The sequence below is a fragment of the Ichthyophthirius multifiliis genome (assembly GCF_000220395.1).
Source record: "Ichthyophthirius multifiliis unplaced genomic scaffold scaff_1120509250853, whole genome shotgun sequence".
Lineage (NCBI taxonomy): Eukaryota > Ciliophora > Oligohymenophorea > Hymenostomatida > Ichthyophthirius > Ichthyophthirius multifiliis.
The window spans coordinates 30,256-48,506 of NW_004086436.1; the positions used below are offsets into that span (position 1 = coordinate 30,256).

At 15.7% G+C, this 18,251-nt stretch overlaps 4 protein-coding genes across 4 annotated transcripts in view, besides 43 other annotated features; all 4 read left to right on the top strand. All coding sequences in view use genetic code 6, as the record gives it.

The window, feature by feature from the left end:
- Positions 1 to 434, top strand: part of IMG5_102200 (hypothetical protein) — a gene marked incomplete at its 3' end in the record, with an annotated part of 849 nt that extends 415 nt beyond the window's left edge. Inside the window, exon 2 of the mRNA XM_004035219.1 lies at positions 91 to 434. Within this exon, the coding sequence (XP_004035267.1) occupies positions 91 to 434 (344 nt within the window). The remainder of the gene's footprint in view (positions 1 to 90) is intronic.
- Positions 435 to 600: 166 nt separating this feature from the next.
- Positions 601 to 634: a microsatellite.
- Positions 635 to 1,024: 390 nt separating this feature from the next.
- Positions 1,025 to 1,066: a microsatellite.
- Positions 1,067 to 1,401: 335 nt separating this feature from the next.
- Positions 1,402 to 1,429: a microsatellite.
- Positions 1,430 to 1,494: 65 nt separating this feature from the next.
- Positions 1,495 to 1,542: a microsatellite.
- A 442-nt stretch (positions 1,543 to 1,984) lies between these two features.
- Positions 1,985 to 2,067: a microsatellite.
- IMG5_102210 (hypothetical protein) lies at positions 2,017 to 3,544 on the top strand (the record flags this gene model as incomplete). Its single annotated transcript, XM_004035220.1, has 1 exon — positions 2,017 to 3,544. A coding segment is annotated over one exon (1,329 nt), but the record flags the coding sequence as incomplete, so codon positions are not given.
- A 337-nt stretch (positions 3,545 to 3,881) lies between these two features.
- Positions 3,882 to 3,911: a microsatellite.
- A 66-nt stretch (positions 3,912 to 3,977) lies between these two features.
- Positions 3,978 to 4,016: a microsatellite.
- A 1,166-nt stretch (positions 4,017 to 5,182) lies between these two features.
- Positions 5,183 to 5,228: a microsatellite.
- Positions 5,229 to 5,823: 595 nt separating this feature from the next.
- Positions 5,824 to 5,886: a microsatellite.
- A 150-nt stretch (positions 5,887 to 6,036) lies between these two features.
- Positions 6,037 to 6,079: a microsatellite.
- A 608-nt stretch (positions 6,080 to 6,687) lies between these two features.
- Positions 6,688 to 6,728: a microsatellite.
- Positions 6,729 to 8,426: 1,698 nt separating this feature from the next.
- Positions 8,427 to 8,497: a microsatellite.
- A 950-nt stretch (positions 8,498 to 9,447) lies between these two features.
- On the top strand, positions 9,448 to 10,847 carry IMG5_102220 (kinesin motor domain protein; the record flags this gene model as incomplete). Its single annotated transcript, XM_004035221.1, has 6 exons — positions 9,448 to 9,608; positions 9,669 to 9,774; positions 9,831 to 9,904; positions 10,006 to 10,033; positions 10,104 to 10,608; positions 10,790 to 10,847. The coding sequence occupies exons 1-6, from the start codon at positions 9,474 to 9,476 to the stop codon at positions 10,845 to 10,847; spliced, it is 906 nt and encodes a 301-aa protein (XP_004035269.1). The 5' UTR covers positions 9,448 to 9,473.
- Positions 9,968 to 10,004: a microsatellite.
- Positions 10,615 to 10,660: a microsatellite.
- A 149-nt stretch (positions 10,848 to 10,996) lies between the features above and the next one.
- Positions 10,997 to 11,061: a microsatellite.
- Positions 11,062 to 11,623: 562 nt separating this feature from the next.
- Positions 11,624 to 11,670: a microsatellite.
- A 393-nt stretch (positions 11,671 to 12,063) lies between these two features.
- Positions 12,064 to 12,232: a microsatellite.
- Positions 12,103 to 12,188: a microsatellite.
- Positions 12,113 to 12,210: a microsatellite.
- Positions 12,117 to 12,226: a microsatellite.
- Positions 12,150 to 12,235: a microsatellite.
- Positions 12,236 to 13,050: 815 nt separating this feature from the next.
- Positions 13,051 to 13,094: a microsatellite.
- Positions 13,095 to 13,125: 31 nt separating this feature from the next.
- Positions 13,126 to 13,180: a microsatellite.
- Positions 13,181 to 13,688: 508 nt separating this feature from the next.
- Positions 13,689 to 15,410, top strand: IMG5_102230 (hypothetical protein; the record flags this gene model as incomplete). Its single annotated transcript, XM_004035222.1, has 4 exons — positions 13,689 to 13,797; positions 13,880 to 14,375; positions 14,449 to 14,547; positions 14,805 to 15,410. Exons 1-4 carry the CDS (start codon positions 13,790 to 13,792, stop codon positions 15,408 to 15,410), a joined length of 1,209 nt encoding a protein of 402 aa, XP_004035270.1. The 5' UTR covers positions 13,689 to 13,789.
- Positions 13,831 to 13,875: a microsatellite.
- Positions 14,381 to 14,445: a microsatellite.
- Positions 14,398 to 14,454: a microsatellite.
- Positions 14,601 to 14,652: a microsatellite.
- Positions 14,604 to 14,652: a microsatellite.
- Positions 14,749 to 14,801: a microsatellite.
- Positions 14,758 to 14,791: a microsatellite.
- Positions 14,771 to 14,803: a microsatellite.
- Positions 15,411 to 15,563: 153 nt separating the features above from the next.
- Positions 15,564 to 15,628: a microsatellite.
- A 164-nt stretch (positions 15,629 to 15,792) lies between these two features.
- Positions 15,793 to 15,838: a microsatellite.
- A 7-nt stretch (positions 15,839 to 15,845) lies between these two features.
- Positions 15,846 to 15,901: a microsatellite.
- Positions 15,865 to 15,914: a microsatellite.
- A 146-nt stretch (positions 15,915 to 16,060) lies between these two features.
- Positions 16,061 to 16,092: a microsatellite.
- A 199-nt stretch (positions 16,093 to 16,291) lies between these two features.
- Positions 16,292 to 16,326: a microsatellite.
- Positions 16,327 to 16,343: 17 nt separating this feature from the next.
- Positions 16,344 to 16,387: a microsatellite.
- A 338-nt stretch (positions 16,388 to 16,725) lies between these two features.
- Positions 16,726 to 16,900: a microsatellite.
- Positions 16,730 to 16,780: a microsatellite.
- Positions 16,829 to 16,901: a microsatellite.
- Positions 16,845 to 16,901: a microsatellite.
- A 649-nt stretch (positions 16,902 to 17,550) lies between these two features.
- Positions 17,551 to 17,623: a microsatellite.
- Positions 17,624 to 18,251: the final 628 nt, after the last annotated feature.

The following is an 18,251-nucleotide window of genomic DNA, read 5'->3' on the forward strand; positions in this document are numbered from 1 at the left end:
CTGAAGGATCAGTTCCTAAATATATTGTTGGTGATTATTTATATGTAAGAATCTAATTCTTAGATAACACCTATACAAACTACTTATAAGTCTAAACTGTTAAATTCACTGATGACAGAGGTGTCTACAGTTATAACAAAAACACCTAATGGTGGTAAATCAATTAATAAAAAGGATTAGTTGATGTTAAAGTATTATTGTGGTAACCTTAAGTAAATTGCAAAGTTGAAGTTACCTTAAAAATAACACTTTAACCCGATTCAAGACTTAGAGCTTTGTCTGCTGAAAGCACAACTGGTAAAGTTACTAAATAAAATTTCTAAATCGAAGTTGCCTAATCTTCAACTAAAAACGCCTAATTAGAAAATAACTCTAGTTTTTCTGCAAAATTATTCTGCGGTTTAATCTTAGCTGCCTTAGCTTTATTATTCTGATTACATTAAAAATTAATAATATTTTTTATTTTATATTGTATTTCTTTTATAAGAAAATTTTAAAATACATTTTAAAAGCATTTTATTATTAATTATTTTATTTTACTTTATTTATAATAAATTTTATAATTATAAAAATAAGCATATATTAAATCAATTATTTAGCATAAAATAAGGTTATTAATAATAATAATGTTATTCATATCTTTAATTATTGATTAATATAAAAGAATAAATATTATATATATATATACATATGTATTTTAAAAAAAAAGTTAATAAATAATTAAATGTTTTAATTGATATTCTATTTATTTTTAGAAGAAAATTTAATTTATTATTTATTTTTTAATAATAATATAAGTATTATATAAAAGAATCATTAATGTTATAATATAAAATTAAATTATTGTTAGAAAAATGTAAAAAGACAGAAATTATCTGTAAAGAAAAATAATAATTTAATTTAATATTCAAAATAAATAATAATAAAAACGAATTAGAAATTTATTAAATAGATAAATATTATATTTAATATTAAATATGTTATTAAAATTGTTTATGTATATGTAAAAAATAAAATAAAATAGATATATATATATATATATATATTTATATATATACATATATATTTTTTTAAATTCTCATTAATAAAAAAAATATTGCATAATCAATAAATATATTATTAAAATCAAAATATCAAAATAAAATTTTATACATTTTAATATATATTTATTTTTATAAATAGTTCTAGATAAAATATTTATAACATATGAATATTATATATATTAATATTTTTAAATAAAATTTCAATTTTTAAATTTATATTTCAAAAATATATTAATTATATAAATATTTATAAAGAAATTATCATCAGTTTTTTTTAGAATATATTAATTATTCTATATATGATTTAATTTTTTATCTGCTAAATATTTTATAAGCATATTTTTAATTAAAAGATAAATAATAATATTTTAATAATATTTTAATAACAAAAAAAATATAATTAAAAAATTAATATCTAAAAATTATTTAATTCAATAATAAATTAAACTATTAAATATAATAATAAATATATATTATAAATAGATTTTATAAAATATATAAATATAATTTAATTTTAATTTGTAAACATTTATATTTTTGAAATTAGAATATATTTATATTTATAAATATTTTTATTATTTTATTTATTTTTAAATAAATTTAAAATAATTTTTATTTTCTATAATTTAATATTATATAAACTATTAAGATGTTAAAAAATCAAATCATAATACTTTTGTTTGAAAAAAGTATTATTAATATATTATTATTATTGAAAAATTTATTGTTAGAAAATAATATAATATTTATATTTTATTTTTAAAATTAATTAAAATAAAAATAGACAAAAAAAATTAATAAATAAATTTTTTAAATTTTAATATAACGCTAATAGAAAAAAAAGAAATTAATAAAAATATTATTATTGATAAAATAACGAATAAATAAAAAATATTTATAATAGAACATTTAAAATATATAAAATAACGCAAAAAATTAATATAAAGAAAATTAAAAAAAAAATATATAATATATTAATAAAATAAAAAAAATATAAATAAAAAAATATTATTAATGAATAAAACATTATTATTATTGGTATTATTAGGATTAACTACATTTGTATTAGCTGATGTTGTTATAGATACATCAGTATATGAAAAAGCTACTAAATGTCATGAAAGTTGTTTCTGTGAATAAACTGATACTAAATGTGCTGAATGCAATATTTGTACAAGTTGTAGACATCCAACTGCACATATTATTGAAAACAGTTATTGCGTATGTGACACACCTAGATATGTATAAGGAAGAACAAAAGAAGGATAATGGACTTGTGAAAAAGTTGTAAACCCTGTACCTGTTCGTAATTGTGAATGGCAATTATTCAACTAGATTTTCAATATGGTTATTGTATCTAATTGTTATATTAGCACTAATGAAAACAATTAAAACACTGTAGTTGATGTCCTTTCTTACAATTGGTAAAGACTTTCTCTTTAATTAGATCCTGAATGCTAAAATGAATTAAATACTACTCTCTTATGGTCTCCCTCATGTGGTGATGATAAATCTTATGTTCCTCTTGATTCTAAATACTTCAAGCATGAATAAGGTACTACCACCACTGTTTTCGAAGCTTCATTAATGGATATTTACAGTTTATCATCCAATTAACCTTAAGTTGGTGAAAGAAGTATCTTCTAAGTTATCTGCTTAGCTGTTTAATTATCTAATGCCTATGTTCCCATTAGATTACATAAATTCTAATTGAGAATCTTCACCAATAGAGATTAAGTTGAAGTCTTCCACTTAGATGTTTCTAAATAAATAACTGATGGATGTGACAAAGGTTAATAATGTATTGTAGTTGCCAATTTAGATACTAGAGGTGATATCTGTACATCAGAAGCTTGTACCGGATTCTTACCTGAAGGATCAGTTCCTAAATATATTGTTGGTGATTATTTATATGTAAGAATCTAATTCTTAGATAACACCTATACAAACTACTTATAAGTCTAAACTGTTAAATTCACTGATGACAGAGGTGTCTACAGTTATAACAAAAACACCTAATGGTGGTAAATCAATTAATAAAAAGGATTAGTTGATGTTAAAGTATTATTGTGGTAACCTTAAGTAAATTGCAAAGTTGAAGTTACCTTAAAAATAACACTTTAACCCGATTCAAGACTTAGAGCTTTGTCTGCTGAAAGCACAACTGGTAAAGTTACTAAATAAAATTTCTAAATCGAAGTTGCCTAATCTTCAACTAAAAACGCCTAATTAGAAAATAACTCTAGTTTTTCTGCAAAATTATTCTGCGGTTTAATCTTAGCTGCCTTAGCTTTATTATTCTGATTACATTAAAAATTAATAATATTTTTTATTTTATATTGTATTTCTTTTATAAGAAAATTTTAAAATACATTTTAAAAGCATTTAATAATTATCTATTTTTTTTATACATATATATTTTTTAATATTCATTTGAATATTAAAAATATTTTGAATATTGATTATTTTATTTTATTTTTAATAAAAAACTTTAAATTAATTAAAATACAAATATGAATAAAGATTTTAAATTATTTTCTTTATAAGCTTAAAAAATTATTTATTTTTTTCTAATAAAAAAATAAAAGCACTTTAATTTTATTAGATTAAATACAAATATACATAATATATGATTTACAAAAAAAAATAGTTTTTTAAATAAAATTTTTAAAAATATAAATATTAAAAAATATTTTATATATATTAGTTTTTTAAACATATATAATCTTTTTATAATAAATTATAAATATATTTATTTTATTTATATAAAAATTATTTAATAATTAAAATATATATATAAATATATTTTTTTTTTAATTTTAATTGATTTTATAGAAAATATATATATATATATATATATATATATATTTTGTTTATTTATATTAATAATATATTATTTATTCACATATAATATTAAAAAAATTATTTGTAAATTTTTTATATTAATAATAATATTTTTATATCAATAAAATAATGCATTTTTCATCAAATTTATTATCAATTTAAACTTTGTTTATTATTATTACGTAAATATATTTATAGATATTTATTTTACATAATTAAATTAATATTGAACAATTAGAAATACTAATTACTATAATTTAACTAACTTTAATAGTTTTTAATCATGAATTTATTAATAAAAAAAAATAAAAAAAAAATTAATAAAATCTGTAGAATTAAAAGAATAGGATATAAATTTTAAGTAAAATCATAATAATCATTAATAACTTATTCAAAATAATTTTCTAATTCAAAAAATATTTTATAAAAGAACATTTAAGATTTTTAAATTTCGAAAGGTTTCCTATCATGTTATTATTATTCTAACAAATAATCATAAATTTTATCAAAATCTGTTAAATATATTTAATATAAATCTTTAACAAATTTCATATATTATTAAATAAATATTAATAATCCCTATTTAAAAATTCCATCTAATAATTATTCACAATCATAATATAAATCTTATTATTAAAATTTAACATATTTTTTTCTAGAAATACATGCGTTTCCAAAAAGAATTCCCTTGAAATAATTTTCGTTAATTTCATCATATTTTCTTTCCATTTATACACTTTTTAATAAATAAATTATATTTTGATTCAAAAAATCTTAAGTTTTCTCAATTAATATTTTTACGTTTTTCATTAATTCACGTCTTAAAACTATTTAAGCTTATCGTTAATAAGTTAACCAAATTCTTAAATTATTCGATTAAATAACTGATATATTCCCTATTAATTCCGAAATAATAGTCTTTTCTTTTAAAAGAATTTACATTTCTTTATCATAATTCGAGTTTATTTTAATTATTGCGACCGGGTTTATTAATAACAATAGTATAGCAAATTAAAAAATTATTATTTTTTTTTCAACTTTTGGAAAGTTTATAAAAGTTGAAATTGTCAAATTTGATTTTTTGTTTTATTTTTAAATTTAAACAATATCGGCTACAATATTAATTTATTAGTCTTTTGAAAAGGTTTTAATTTTCCGTAAATTTTAGTGTATTATTTCCATTTACTTATACATTATTTTAGGATTAAAAGTACCTAAAAGCTTAAGAATTTTTATTTATTTATTTAATTTGATTATGTTAATACATATAATGATAAAAATTAGAATAATACAGGAAATTACAATAACGGAAACATTTAAAATTAAATAATAGAAAACATTCTAACTTGTATCTATAGTCTATTTTATTTAATAATAATAAATTTTTTCAATGTAATTTTTAGTATTCATATAGTTTTCCCATAAAAATAAAGAAGAAGTTATTTTCGGGGCATCGCTTATATGAGTAAATTATAAATAATAATAATGATATGATAAAATTTAGTTTAATGTACTGGATTATTTTACTTAAATAATTTCATCGTTTATAATATTAAATAAAGAAATTTCAATTTTATTTTCTTTTTGGAAGTCTATATTAGTATATTTATAATTTTCTGTATATAAACTGATAAAAAAATCCTTCAATTATTTATAATTAATATCATATTCATTTTCTATTAATTTCTTCCAATAATTAAGATATTTATCATCTTAAATTTTAAAATAATTGTATTTTAGAACCAATTTAATATTATATATTTATACAAAAATATTATCTTAAAGGAAATTTCGAAAAAGAATGTTTATTTTTGAATAGCGTAGGTATAAATTTCGGAGTTATAATTAGTTATTCTAGTACATGAAAATTGTTACGAATATGGAAATTATAAAGGCGCATAAAAAGATATTGTTTATTATTCTAATCGCCTGTGAATTTTAATTTAAATTAAGTGTTTTAATTAAATTAAATTTTTAATTTATTTCAAATTTTTTATTATTATATGACTATTTGTATAAAATTAATTTATTTTTTACAGATAAATTTTATTTTTATAATTATTATTAAAAAAAATGGTTACTTATTAAACTTTCAGTTTAAATTTTATATTTATTTAAGTAAAATATAATATTTTTATCTTCATTCTTTTTATTATTATTATTATTATTATTATTATTATTATTATTATTATATTTACTATTTTTTATTTTTCTTTTTATTCTATTATAAATTTTTATTCTAAATCTTATTCAGTTTCAATAACTTCATTTTATGAAACTAAACAAATATCTTATTTGGAATTTTATTATATTGACATTTATGAATCTATATTTATGTTTTTTTGTATAATTGAATTTTTTGAAATTTACTAAGATAAATTTCTATATTTCTATCGCCTATTATATTTAGCTTCTAGATTAAAAATTACGTTTATTTAAAGTATATTTTAAATTAGTTATTATAAGTGTAAAAGTTATTAATTAATTAAACTCAAGTTGTCTATTTTTTGGTATTTTTCGATTTCTATATAATATATTTAGTTGTTTTTATCATTTTTCATTACTTATAATTTAAAATTTATTAAATATACATTTTTTATGTATTGTTTTTCAGTTTATATTAGACTATTATATGATTACATATTTAATAATGAAAAGTTATTTAAAGAACATTTTTTAAATGTATTATATATTAAAAGTAAACTTTAAAATTGTTAATTGTATTTTTATAAGAAAATGATTACTTATAAAATCGGGATTGCATTTTAAATATTTATTTTTTATAAAGAATCTTATTATTATTTTATTTTTAATTTAATTTTTTTTTTATTTTAATTTTTTACTTAAAGATGTGATTTATTTAAATATGTTTTCATATATGTTTTTTGTTATGTCAGTTATTTAATAATTTTATCCTATAAAAATATATTAGTTTAATTATTCTTTTTTCATTATATTTGCATATATTCCGAAATCATTTTTAAATAATTCTATATTTAAAGTTATATATAAACTTGTTACATAACCTTCTCCGTTTATTCCAAATACTTATCGTTATTCTATATATATTATAAAAAATAAAAAAGTATTTATATATATTTAATACCTTTTCCAAAATATTATAAAGTTCCTGAATTATAAATATTTAAAATTTTCTTATTATGTTAATCATGGAAACATTTAGGTATAATAAAATTTAAAGGCTTATTTATTATATAGTTTTTATCTAAAAGAAATATTTTTTAGAAGTTTTAAGAAACTTTACTTATTTTAAAATCTTTATCTATTAAAGAAATGTAAATAACGCATTAGTTATTTGTAAAAAAATCTATTTTTTTTTTTTTCCCGAAATTTATTTATGGTTTTATTTTAAGACTTAAAATTTTTAATATAATATCTTCGATTTCTTATAATTTTTTGCTTTAAGAATTTATTAATTTAAGAAAGGAGATTTATTCTTATATATTTATATATTATTTATATCGTATATCCGATTATTTATTAAGATGTATTAGGTTTATTTAATTTTAAGCTAATATATTATAATATATATATAATCCATTTAAAAAATCAGTGGTTTTTTCAATTAAATAATTAAGTTTTTCCTCAAATATTAATACATCTTGCATTTATATATTTATATTTTATTAATTTTATTTATAAAAAATTAACTTGGCCTTATTTAATAATAAAAAAAGAAAATTTCTTTGTAATATATTGAGTTTATTTTTTAAAAAAAGTTACTAATAAATTAAAATAATTGCTTTTATGGAATTTTTTTGTATATCAAGTAAAAATGAAATAAAGGAAAAAATAAAACTAATTTTTAAAGAATTTTAATGAATTTTTTTTTCATATACATTTATAATGTAGGTTTTTAAATAAATTTCTTATTCTTCTTATTTTAGCAAAATTTAGATTTTATCTTTTTCATTTTTAAATTATTAACAAAAACAAGTTATTTTTTCACAATTTTAATTATGGCTTATTCTTAGGTTTTCGAAAAATATTCCTTCTTTTTTAAAATAATAATTTAATGAAAATTTAAATTTTGAAAATATTTATCTAATAAAAATATCAAAATTAACAAAAGATACTTTTTCAAGGTTGTATATATTGTAAATGCTTTTTTTTAATTTTTTATTTATTCTAATTCCCATTGTTAATCCTAGAATTGTTAGTATTATTAGAAAAATTAAAAAATCTGTTTTCTATTCTATTTAATGGAATGCAGTATTACCAATTAAAATATGTGCCTATATAAATGAAAATATTAATTGCATTTTATATATTTTATAGTGACAAAAAACAGGCCTTTTAATACATATGTAGAGTTTAAAAAAAGAAAAAAAAGAAAAAGAAAAGACTAAATTTATTAATTTAAATAATTATTAGATATTATTAAAATAATTAGTAAAGAATGTTAATATATTTGCCAATAAGATTATCTAATTTATAAATATTTATTAAATTAAAAAGAATAATCATAATCTATTAATATTATACACATTACTATTTTTTATATAAAATATAAAAAAGATAATATATAAATTTATATATATGTTTATATGTAATAATTTATATATATATATATATTTCTATATTTAATATAATTATAATTATTATAGTTTTTTTATATATATTTATTATACTAATTATTATGGTTAATACAATGTTTAAAATAGCTAAAATCATAAGTAAATTTAATCTTTCATTTTTTTTAAAAATTATTATTTAAATATTTATAAAAGTATTAACTAATATATATTTATATATTATTAATATCAATTTTATTTTTTATAGAAAATAAGTGCAAGCATTTCTTATATTTTTTTTCTTAAATAATTTATATATCAGTGTTATTATACATATAAAAATAATTATTAATAGATTTATGATAAGAGAAATATAAAAATAAATATTATCTGATAAGTTTTATTCTAAAAAAATCTCAAAAAATCCTTTTATTTTTAATAATTCATTGAATTTAAGTATTATATTATAATTTTTGAGTTATAATATCATTTATTTTGTAAAAAAATAAGAAAATGTATTTGCAAATGATAGTTCTTGTATGCTTGAGAATATTAATAATAAAATACTAAGTAATTAGTTATTTATATGATTGCTATAAATTTATTAGATAAGGAAATTTAAATTTTCATTTTCATTTATATGCATTTTTAAACAGAAATTAAGTTATATTATATATGATAAATATTATAATAAATTTAATAAATTTATGTTCATAAATAAATAATTTTTTTTTTATTAATATAATTTAAATTATTATAGATTAATTAGTGAATAAATTAAATAATTCAAAATAATTCATCATTTATATTTTTATATTATAATTATTTTATCTATAATATTAATCATTTTTATTTTGCATTTTATTTTAATTTAAAAAATAAATTCAATATAGAAATAATTATAAATTTTAAATACATATAAATATAAATAAAATCTCGTTTTTTTATCATTAATTTAATATTTATTATATATAAAAAGTTATTATTTATATTTTTTAATTTATATATATTATGTCAAATAAATTAAGAAATCAAAATATTATATAATAAAATGAATAAAAAAAACTAATAAGAATCAACAAATATAAGGGTTGTCTGTAGATGTAGACCTTTAAACAAATTAGAAATAGAATAAGGTGGTGAATGTTGTGTGAATATTATTAATGAGTAAAATATTTAAGTTTCTGTAAATAATATAATTATATATACAAATATATAATTTTTATAAAAATAAATAAATAAAAAGGTTGTTGGTGAAGATAAACCTCATGAATTTTGTTTTGATAGAGTATTTGCTTAAAATACGCAATAAATTTAAGTATTTAATGAAGTTGCAGTCCCTATATTAGAAAGTATTTAATAATAAGTTATTAATAATAATTATTCTATATATTTATATTAAAAAAAGGTGTTATGAATGGTTATAATGGAACTATATTTGCCTATGGTCAAACTTCTTCAGGAAAAACGCATACAATGGAAGTAAGTATTTTAAATACGTAAAAAAAAATATATATAATATAATAAAATAAGAAAAAAAGCTTTAAAAAAAAAAAAAAAAAAAAAAAAAAAAAAAAAAAAAGGGAAAATATGATGATCCTGAATTAAAAGGTAAAAAATGCACATATAAATTTATATATATATATATTAAAATTTTTTATTTAAATATTTTTAAATTTAGGTTTAATTCCTAGAATGATGGAAAGAATCTTTGAAATGATCGCTGAAGCTTCACAATAAATTGAATTTACAATAAAGGCAACATTTTTAGAAATATATAATGAGAAAATCCACGACCTACTCGACCCAACGAAATCTAACTTAGCCATAAAAGAAGATAAAATAAAAGGAATATATGTATAAGATGCAACTGAAGCTTTTGTTTTAAAAACACATGATTTAATGAAAGTAATGAAATAAGGAGCTGAAAATCGTTCTGTAGCCGCAACTCGTATGAATGAGAACTCTTCAAGATCCCATTCTATTTTTTTAATGACTTTAATTTAAAAAAATACAGAAAGTGATACTACAAAGTCAAGTAAATTGTATTTTGTAGATTTAGCTGGGAGCGAAAAAATATCGAAAACTAATGTTTCGGGTTAATAATTGGAAGAGGCAAAAAATATTAATAAGAGCTTAACTAGTTTAGGTATTGTAATTAATGCATTAACTTCAGAAAAAAAGATGTAAATTATATATAAATATATATATATATATAATATATATATATATATTATAATAAGGTTCATGTTCCTTATAGAGATTCTAAACTTACGAGAATTCTTTAAGAATCTTTAGGAGGAAATTCTAAAACTACTTTAATTATTGCTTGTTCTATGTGCTCGTATAATGATAAGGAAACTTTAGGTACACTAAGGTTTGGGTATAGGGCGAAGAGTATTAAAAATTAAGCGAAAGTTAATGAAGAAAAAAGTGCGAAAGAACTTATTTTATTATTGTAGAAAATGGAATTATAAGTTAAATATAAAGATGAGATTATTTAAACTTTATAAATTTAATTAGGATAATAAGATTTTATTGAAGGAAATAATAATAATAAATAATGTTATTATTTATATATATATATATATATATATATTTATATATATATCTATCATAGTGTATATACATATATATATTTTTTTTTATATAGTTGCTGATTTAAAAATTTAGAATAATAATTATAAATCAAATGTGGGATCTTCAAGGAAATTATTAGAATAACATATTGAGATTATTAAATTAAAGGAAAAAATTGATAAATTAGAAGGGGAAATTAAAGATTATGAAATGGAATTTGCAAATAAAGATGAAAAAATATTACAATTAAATAGCAAAAATAAAGGACTTTAAGAATAGATTTAATATATTTAAAAAAAATATGATGAGTAGATTAAATAATATGAAAATACTTTTTAGAATTATGCGAATTTTAATTTTTAAAAAGAAAATAAAAATATAGAAATCAAAAAAAATCTATAAAAATTATAATCAGATTTAAATTACATTTTAATAGGTTGTTTTGACTCATAAAGTATTAAATATATAATTTTATTTTCTCATTTTTATATATATATATTTAGATTTTGATTAAAATATATAAAAATAAATATAATAATCGATGTAAAAAACATAAGAATTTATAAGAAATTTAATAAATAGTCAAGATGATGAATTCTCATTTAAATTTGATGAAAATCAATAATAAAATATTGAAATATAAATATAATAAGAATTAAAATAATAAAAAAAAAATGATTTTTTTTATGAAAATATTTCATCTTCAGAAACAGAAGATATTATTGAAGATAATTTAATTTAGTAAAATTAATATAATTTTATTTAGGCGAAAAGGTTATCTTTAATTATAGAAAAAGATGATGTAGAAGAAAATTAAAAAGATATTTAAGATATATTGAATGTAACATAAGTTTTTAAAGATAATGATAATCAAGACAATTAAAAAACAGAAATATAATAATATATTATTGAATTGAAAAGATAAATTAGATGTCTAATATAAAATAATAAAGAAATGTAATAAAGCTTTTAAAATAATTAAGTATTTTTAGAATAAAGTATTTAAAAATATAAAAAAACCTAAAAATAAAATGAATAAAAATACACATTTAAAATTAAAGAATTATAATTAAAATATGATAATTAAATTTTAGATTTAGTAAAAATAAAAAATATATATAAAAATAATATAATAAATTATAATTAAATATATATATATATATATAAATATAAATATATATATATATTTATATTTATATTTATATATATAATTATAATTATATATTTATATATTTATTAAGTCTGAAAAATTAAAATAATTAAAAAATTAAATTGAATCAAAAGAAAATATGATTTTACAAAAAAATAATGATTTTTCTAATTTAAAAGTAGATTTTGAAAATTTAAGAAAGTATATATTTATTCCACTATATATATATATATATATATATAAATTTTTTATTTATATATAGAATAATTTAAACAAATTAACCTATATAAAAATTAGCCGAAGCTTAGTAAAAAATAAAAGAATTAATTACAAATAGGCAAATTTTATTTAATGAACTTTTCGTAACTCGAAAAGAATTGGATGAAAAAGATATTCTTTTGAAATAAAAAATTGAATAGATTTAATAGATTTCGAAAACGATTAAAAAAACAGAAAATGAATACATATCTGTGAAATAAATTAATGAATTTTGTGTAACTCCAAGGTCTAATAAGACCAATTGTAATCAAAATGAACTTCCACATTAATAGTCTATATCTTTAAAAGGACATATAATGCCTGCTTTAAGGGGAGGAGGAGGAAATATGAATAATTTTTAGAAAAATAACCAGTTTATTTTATAAACTGATGATATAAAATAATAAAAAATGACTGAAATATCTAAAAGTATAAGAATTTTCGAAGAAAAAATGAAGAATATAGAAGATGAAGATACTATGAATAAAAATGAAATTGAAAAAAAATTTAATAATATTGCATAGAATAAAATTAAATAAGATTAATTATAATAATAGTAATTTTAAAGTTCTTCTTAAGGATTATTTGGTTCTTTTAAAAAAATGTTTTTTTGAAAAAAAATATAAAAAAAAAATTTTTTTTTTTATTTTTATATGTTTTTATTATTAATGTTTATTTTTATATTTAACAAAAAAAATTAAAATTAATTTTTATAATAGTATTTTTTTATAAAATTATATAATATTTTTTTATAAAAATATATTGTATTTAAACTAAAAATAATATAAAATTAATTTATTTTATAAATAAAAAAATAAAAAAAAGATATGAAAAAATAGGCGAAAAAATCATTATTTATAGTTGCAGGGTTTTATATCTAAAACAAAAAAATTAAATAAATAAATAATTATATATATAGTGGGACTATTTTATCATAAAATTTTATATCTCCTTAAAATAAAAAAGATATCTAAGGAATTTTTAATGGATTTATAAATACGTTTAGAGCAGCATATATAGGTTTTATTATAATATATATATATATATATAAATATATATTTTATTTATGTTTAAAATTAAATATAAAAAATAAATAAATAACAAATAACAATCAATATTTATATTTATATATATATTAAAAAAATATATATTAGTTGGATAGAGTATATATGAATATTAAACTGGATTTAATGATTTAATATATAATACACCAGAATATATATAAAGAAGAGAAGAAGTATTTTTATATAAAAAAAGTAATATTTTTTATTTATAAAAAGATACATACTAGTGTAGCCAATAAAATTTTGAAATTAAGTCAAATTAATAGAGGAATATATTTAAAAGCAGGTTAATATTTAGGTAATTTAGATAGAATAATGCCTAAGTAATATAAATTTGTAAAAAAAAAATTATTTTCATATATAATATATATATATATATATATTTATATATATATATATATCTAGAGAATATACTGATGTTTTAAAAATACTATAAGATAGTGGACCTAGTATTCCTTTTGAAGATATTAAAATAGTTATAGAATAGGATTTAGGAAAAATCGATGATATATTTTCAGAATTCGAGCCTTAAGCTATAGCAGCAGCGTCTTTAGCATAAGTTCATAGAGCAAGATTAAAAGAAAATAATAAGTAAGTAGCTGTTAAAATATAATTTCCATTTTTAAGATCTCAAACTTATTATGATTTAGCTGTAATAGGGTATATAGTGTAAATTTGTGATTATTTATTGAAAGGAAATGGTTAAAATATAAATTTACATGATTAATATGTAAATTTTAAGAAAGTATTATTAGAAGAACTAAATTTTTATAATGAAAAAAAAAACGGGGAAATAACAAAAAAATAATTCGGAAATTTCTAAAAATTGTATATACCTAAATATTTTGACAAAGCAATATCAGAAAGAGTACTAACTATGGAATTTATTGAAGGGTGTAAAGTAATTAATTTATATATATTTAATAATTTTTTTTTATATATATATAAATATTATAATTTATTATTTATATTAGATAAATGATGTTGATGGAATAAAAAAATTAAATATAAATCCTTAAGAATGTGCATATATTTTAATTGAGATAATGGGAACAATGCTGTTTAAAACAGGAGTATTTTATTATAAAAATAATAATTATTATATATTATTTTATAAAACTTAAATTATAATATATATATATAAATATATATATATAAATATATATATATATATATATTTTTTATTTTATTGTTTCAAAATATTTCTTAATTTAATAAAGCATTTAGATCGAATAATTGTATATATTAATATGTATACTATTTAAATTTTATAAATATATATAATATTATAAAAATATATTATTAATATATATTATATTATTAATATTAGCATATTCATGCTGATCCACATCCAGGAAATATTTTCGTTAGAAAGAATCCTGATAATCCTCTTGATTTTTAGATTGTACTTTTAGATCATGGATTTTACATCGAATCTAGTAAATAAATATAAAAAGATTTTTCCCTTTTATGGTATTCTTTGGTTACTTTTGATTATAAAAGTATGAAATAAGTTGCTAATAATTTAGGGATAGGGAAACATTATATGTATTTACCGATTATTTTCTTGTTTAGGACAATGGAGAGCAAATAAAAACTCGGATAAAGAATGACTAAATAAGAAACAAGGGATCTATACACTTAAAATTTAATTTCTTTTGAAAAAATTAGCCATTTAGTATCAGATTTACCCCCAGAAATGATTTTTATGATAAGAGCAAATAATATAATTGCTATTCATAATGCTACATTAGGTGGAACAACAAGATAAAGAGCAAAATAATTCACAAAATATATTATTTAAGCTCTTTATGATAATAAACTTTAGTATTTATATCATTATTGTTTGATACATTTAAAAATATTTATGTTTGAACATACTCATTTTCTCTTTAAATGGATTTTTAAAAATTCTTATACAGATTAAATTTAATGATATTTATATTAATTTTTGTTAAGTAATTTTTTTCAAGAAATTGTTTTATATTATTTATTGTATTTCCAGTTTTGTTTATTTATTAATATAAAAAAAATTATTATAACATTAAATAAAATATTCTATAAAAAATTTAAAAAATATATTAAACTTTATTATAAAAATTATAAAGATAATTTATATATTTAAAAATATATAATAAAAAATTTATTATATTTTTTTTACATTATATAAAAATATATATATTAAATAAATTAAACTATATTTTCCAGAAAAAAAAAGATTTAAAATAAAAAAAGTATAAAAAATATATTTTTAATTATTATTTGATAAAATAATCGTAAAATAAAATTAATGAAAGAAAATCTAATATATGAAATTTAAATAAATAAAAAAAATAGAAAAAAAAAGAATAAATATAAAAAATATTAATAAATATATAAATTTTAAATTATATTTATATATTTATTTATATTTTTATTTATATATAATATTAATATATTTTATGTCTATTTATGAATATAATTAATTATATATATATTTTTTTTTAATAAAAAAATTAATAATAACGAGGCATTTTTTTTATTATAATATTTTATTTAAACATATATTATTTAATTATTATTTTACTAAAATTAAAGTTAATACGGTAATTATTATTTTTAATAATTATTTTTTTTAAAACGTGTTAAAAAAGTTGAAATAATATATAATTATTTTGATTTTTTTTAAATTTTGATTTTTTTTCCTTCTTTATATTTATTTTTAAAACACATTTATATAAATATTTGATGAATATTTTAAAAATAATTTTTTTTTTATTTTTTTTACAAATATTATATAAAATAGAAATAAACAGAAACACTATTTTTTTGTTTATGAAAAAATAAAATAAATTAAAAATATAAAATAAATTCATCTATATTTTTTTTAAAAAAAAATCAATTAATCAAAAAAAATATTAATAAATAAAATATAGAAAAAAAAGAAAAAAAAATAATGAGTAAAGAATAATCTAAATATAAAAATTATATGAATTATACATAAAAACCTTACTAAACAATTTAAAAAGAAATTATTTTGATATAAGAAAACTCCTCTGACAAAAAACATTTATAAATATAAATAAAAATTAATGAATATGAATAAATATTTGTAAAAGACCTATCTTAAGAGTTAAATAAGCTTTAAATTATTCCTTAATAAAGTCATATATATATATATGACATATAAACATCATAATTTATATATATGGGTACATTTTATGAAACATTATTATAAAATAAATACGTACCATTAGCTAAAATAGGAGAAGAAATATTAATAAAATATAATTAATAAAATAATAATAAAAACATAAATAATAATAATTAAAGTAGAACATTAAATATTTAAAATTAAGAATTATAAGAATAAATATAAAATAATTAAAATTAATATAATAATAATAATAATAATAATAATAATAATAATAATAATAATAATAATAATCATTTTTAAATATTAATCCAATCCCAAGAGAAAAAAGAGTAAAAGAAAGAGAAATAGGATATGTATATTAAAAAGTTATGTAATGGAGACATTTGTATGAACATGGTATAAAAGATTAATAAGGAAATATATAAAAAATGAACTTAGACAAAGCAGCAGAAATGGTAGGTTTATCAAGAAAAACATTAGATGATTATTATAAATATATAAGGAAAGCTACAGATTATCATTTTAATTTTGATGCCTAAAAAAATGAAAAAATTGGAGTTTTAAGAAATTTTGTTAGAGACAGATAAAGAAGGGAAAATAATTAAAATTAATCTTAAATATAAAATAATATATTAAATATTTAAAGTATATAATAATAATAATTTGAATAAGAAATAGAATAATTTGATTAGTACTAAGAGATAGAAGATTAAGGATTTTTAGAATAATCATAATGGAATTAAAATTAATCATATTAATAGTAATTTGCAGAACCAAATCATTTCGAAAATTAGAACGAGGAATCATATATATATAATGTAGATGAAGAAATTTTAAATATATGGTAAAATTAATAATGTTTTGGCATAGAATTAGGAGCTTAACCATAAGATTATGGAGAATTAGATGAAATAAATTAATATTTTTAAAATTTTGAAATTAATAATTAGAATAATAATAATAATAATAATAATAATAATAATAATAATAATAATAATAATAATAATAATAATTAATGGAATTATAGATAATATTTTTAAGAAGATTGATTATATTTATATAATCTTTTTACTTTGTTTTTTTACTATTTAAATAATATATATATATTAAGATATTTTATATTTTTTTAATTTAAATTATATTTGTTTTCTTTTTAAGAATATAAAAAATATGCATTTTCTAATTTAAATATTTTTATTTTTTATAGAAAATTATTTTCTTTCATATATAATAATCTATATTTTTTAATCAATTAAACATATACTCATTTTTCTTGTATAAAAATTAATTAGAGCACCTATATAAGTTAATACAATAGCCAAAAGAATTGAAATATGCCATAATTAATGACTACTTCCACATATGTCAAATGTTCCAGGTTTATATTTTTCCGGGAATTTTTTGGTATAAATAGTAAGTCCTCCTAAATAACAAAAACCCATCAAAAGATAATAAATAAGGCTATTTCCCATTCTATAAGTATCTATATCTCCTCCAAAAAACTACAAATATAGAAGATGAAGGAGTGGAACTGCTGAAAATATCCCCAAAGAAGCATACATAATACTTTTAATAGTCAAATACTCTTAAGTATGTATAAATTCTTACATAGAGACGAAAAAAACAACTAAACTAGCCACA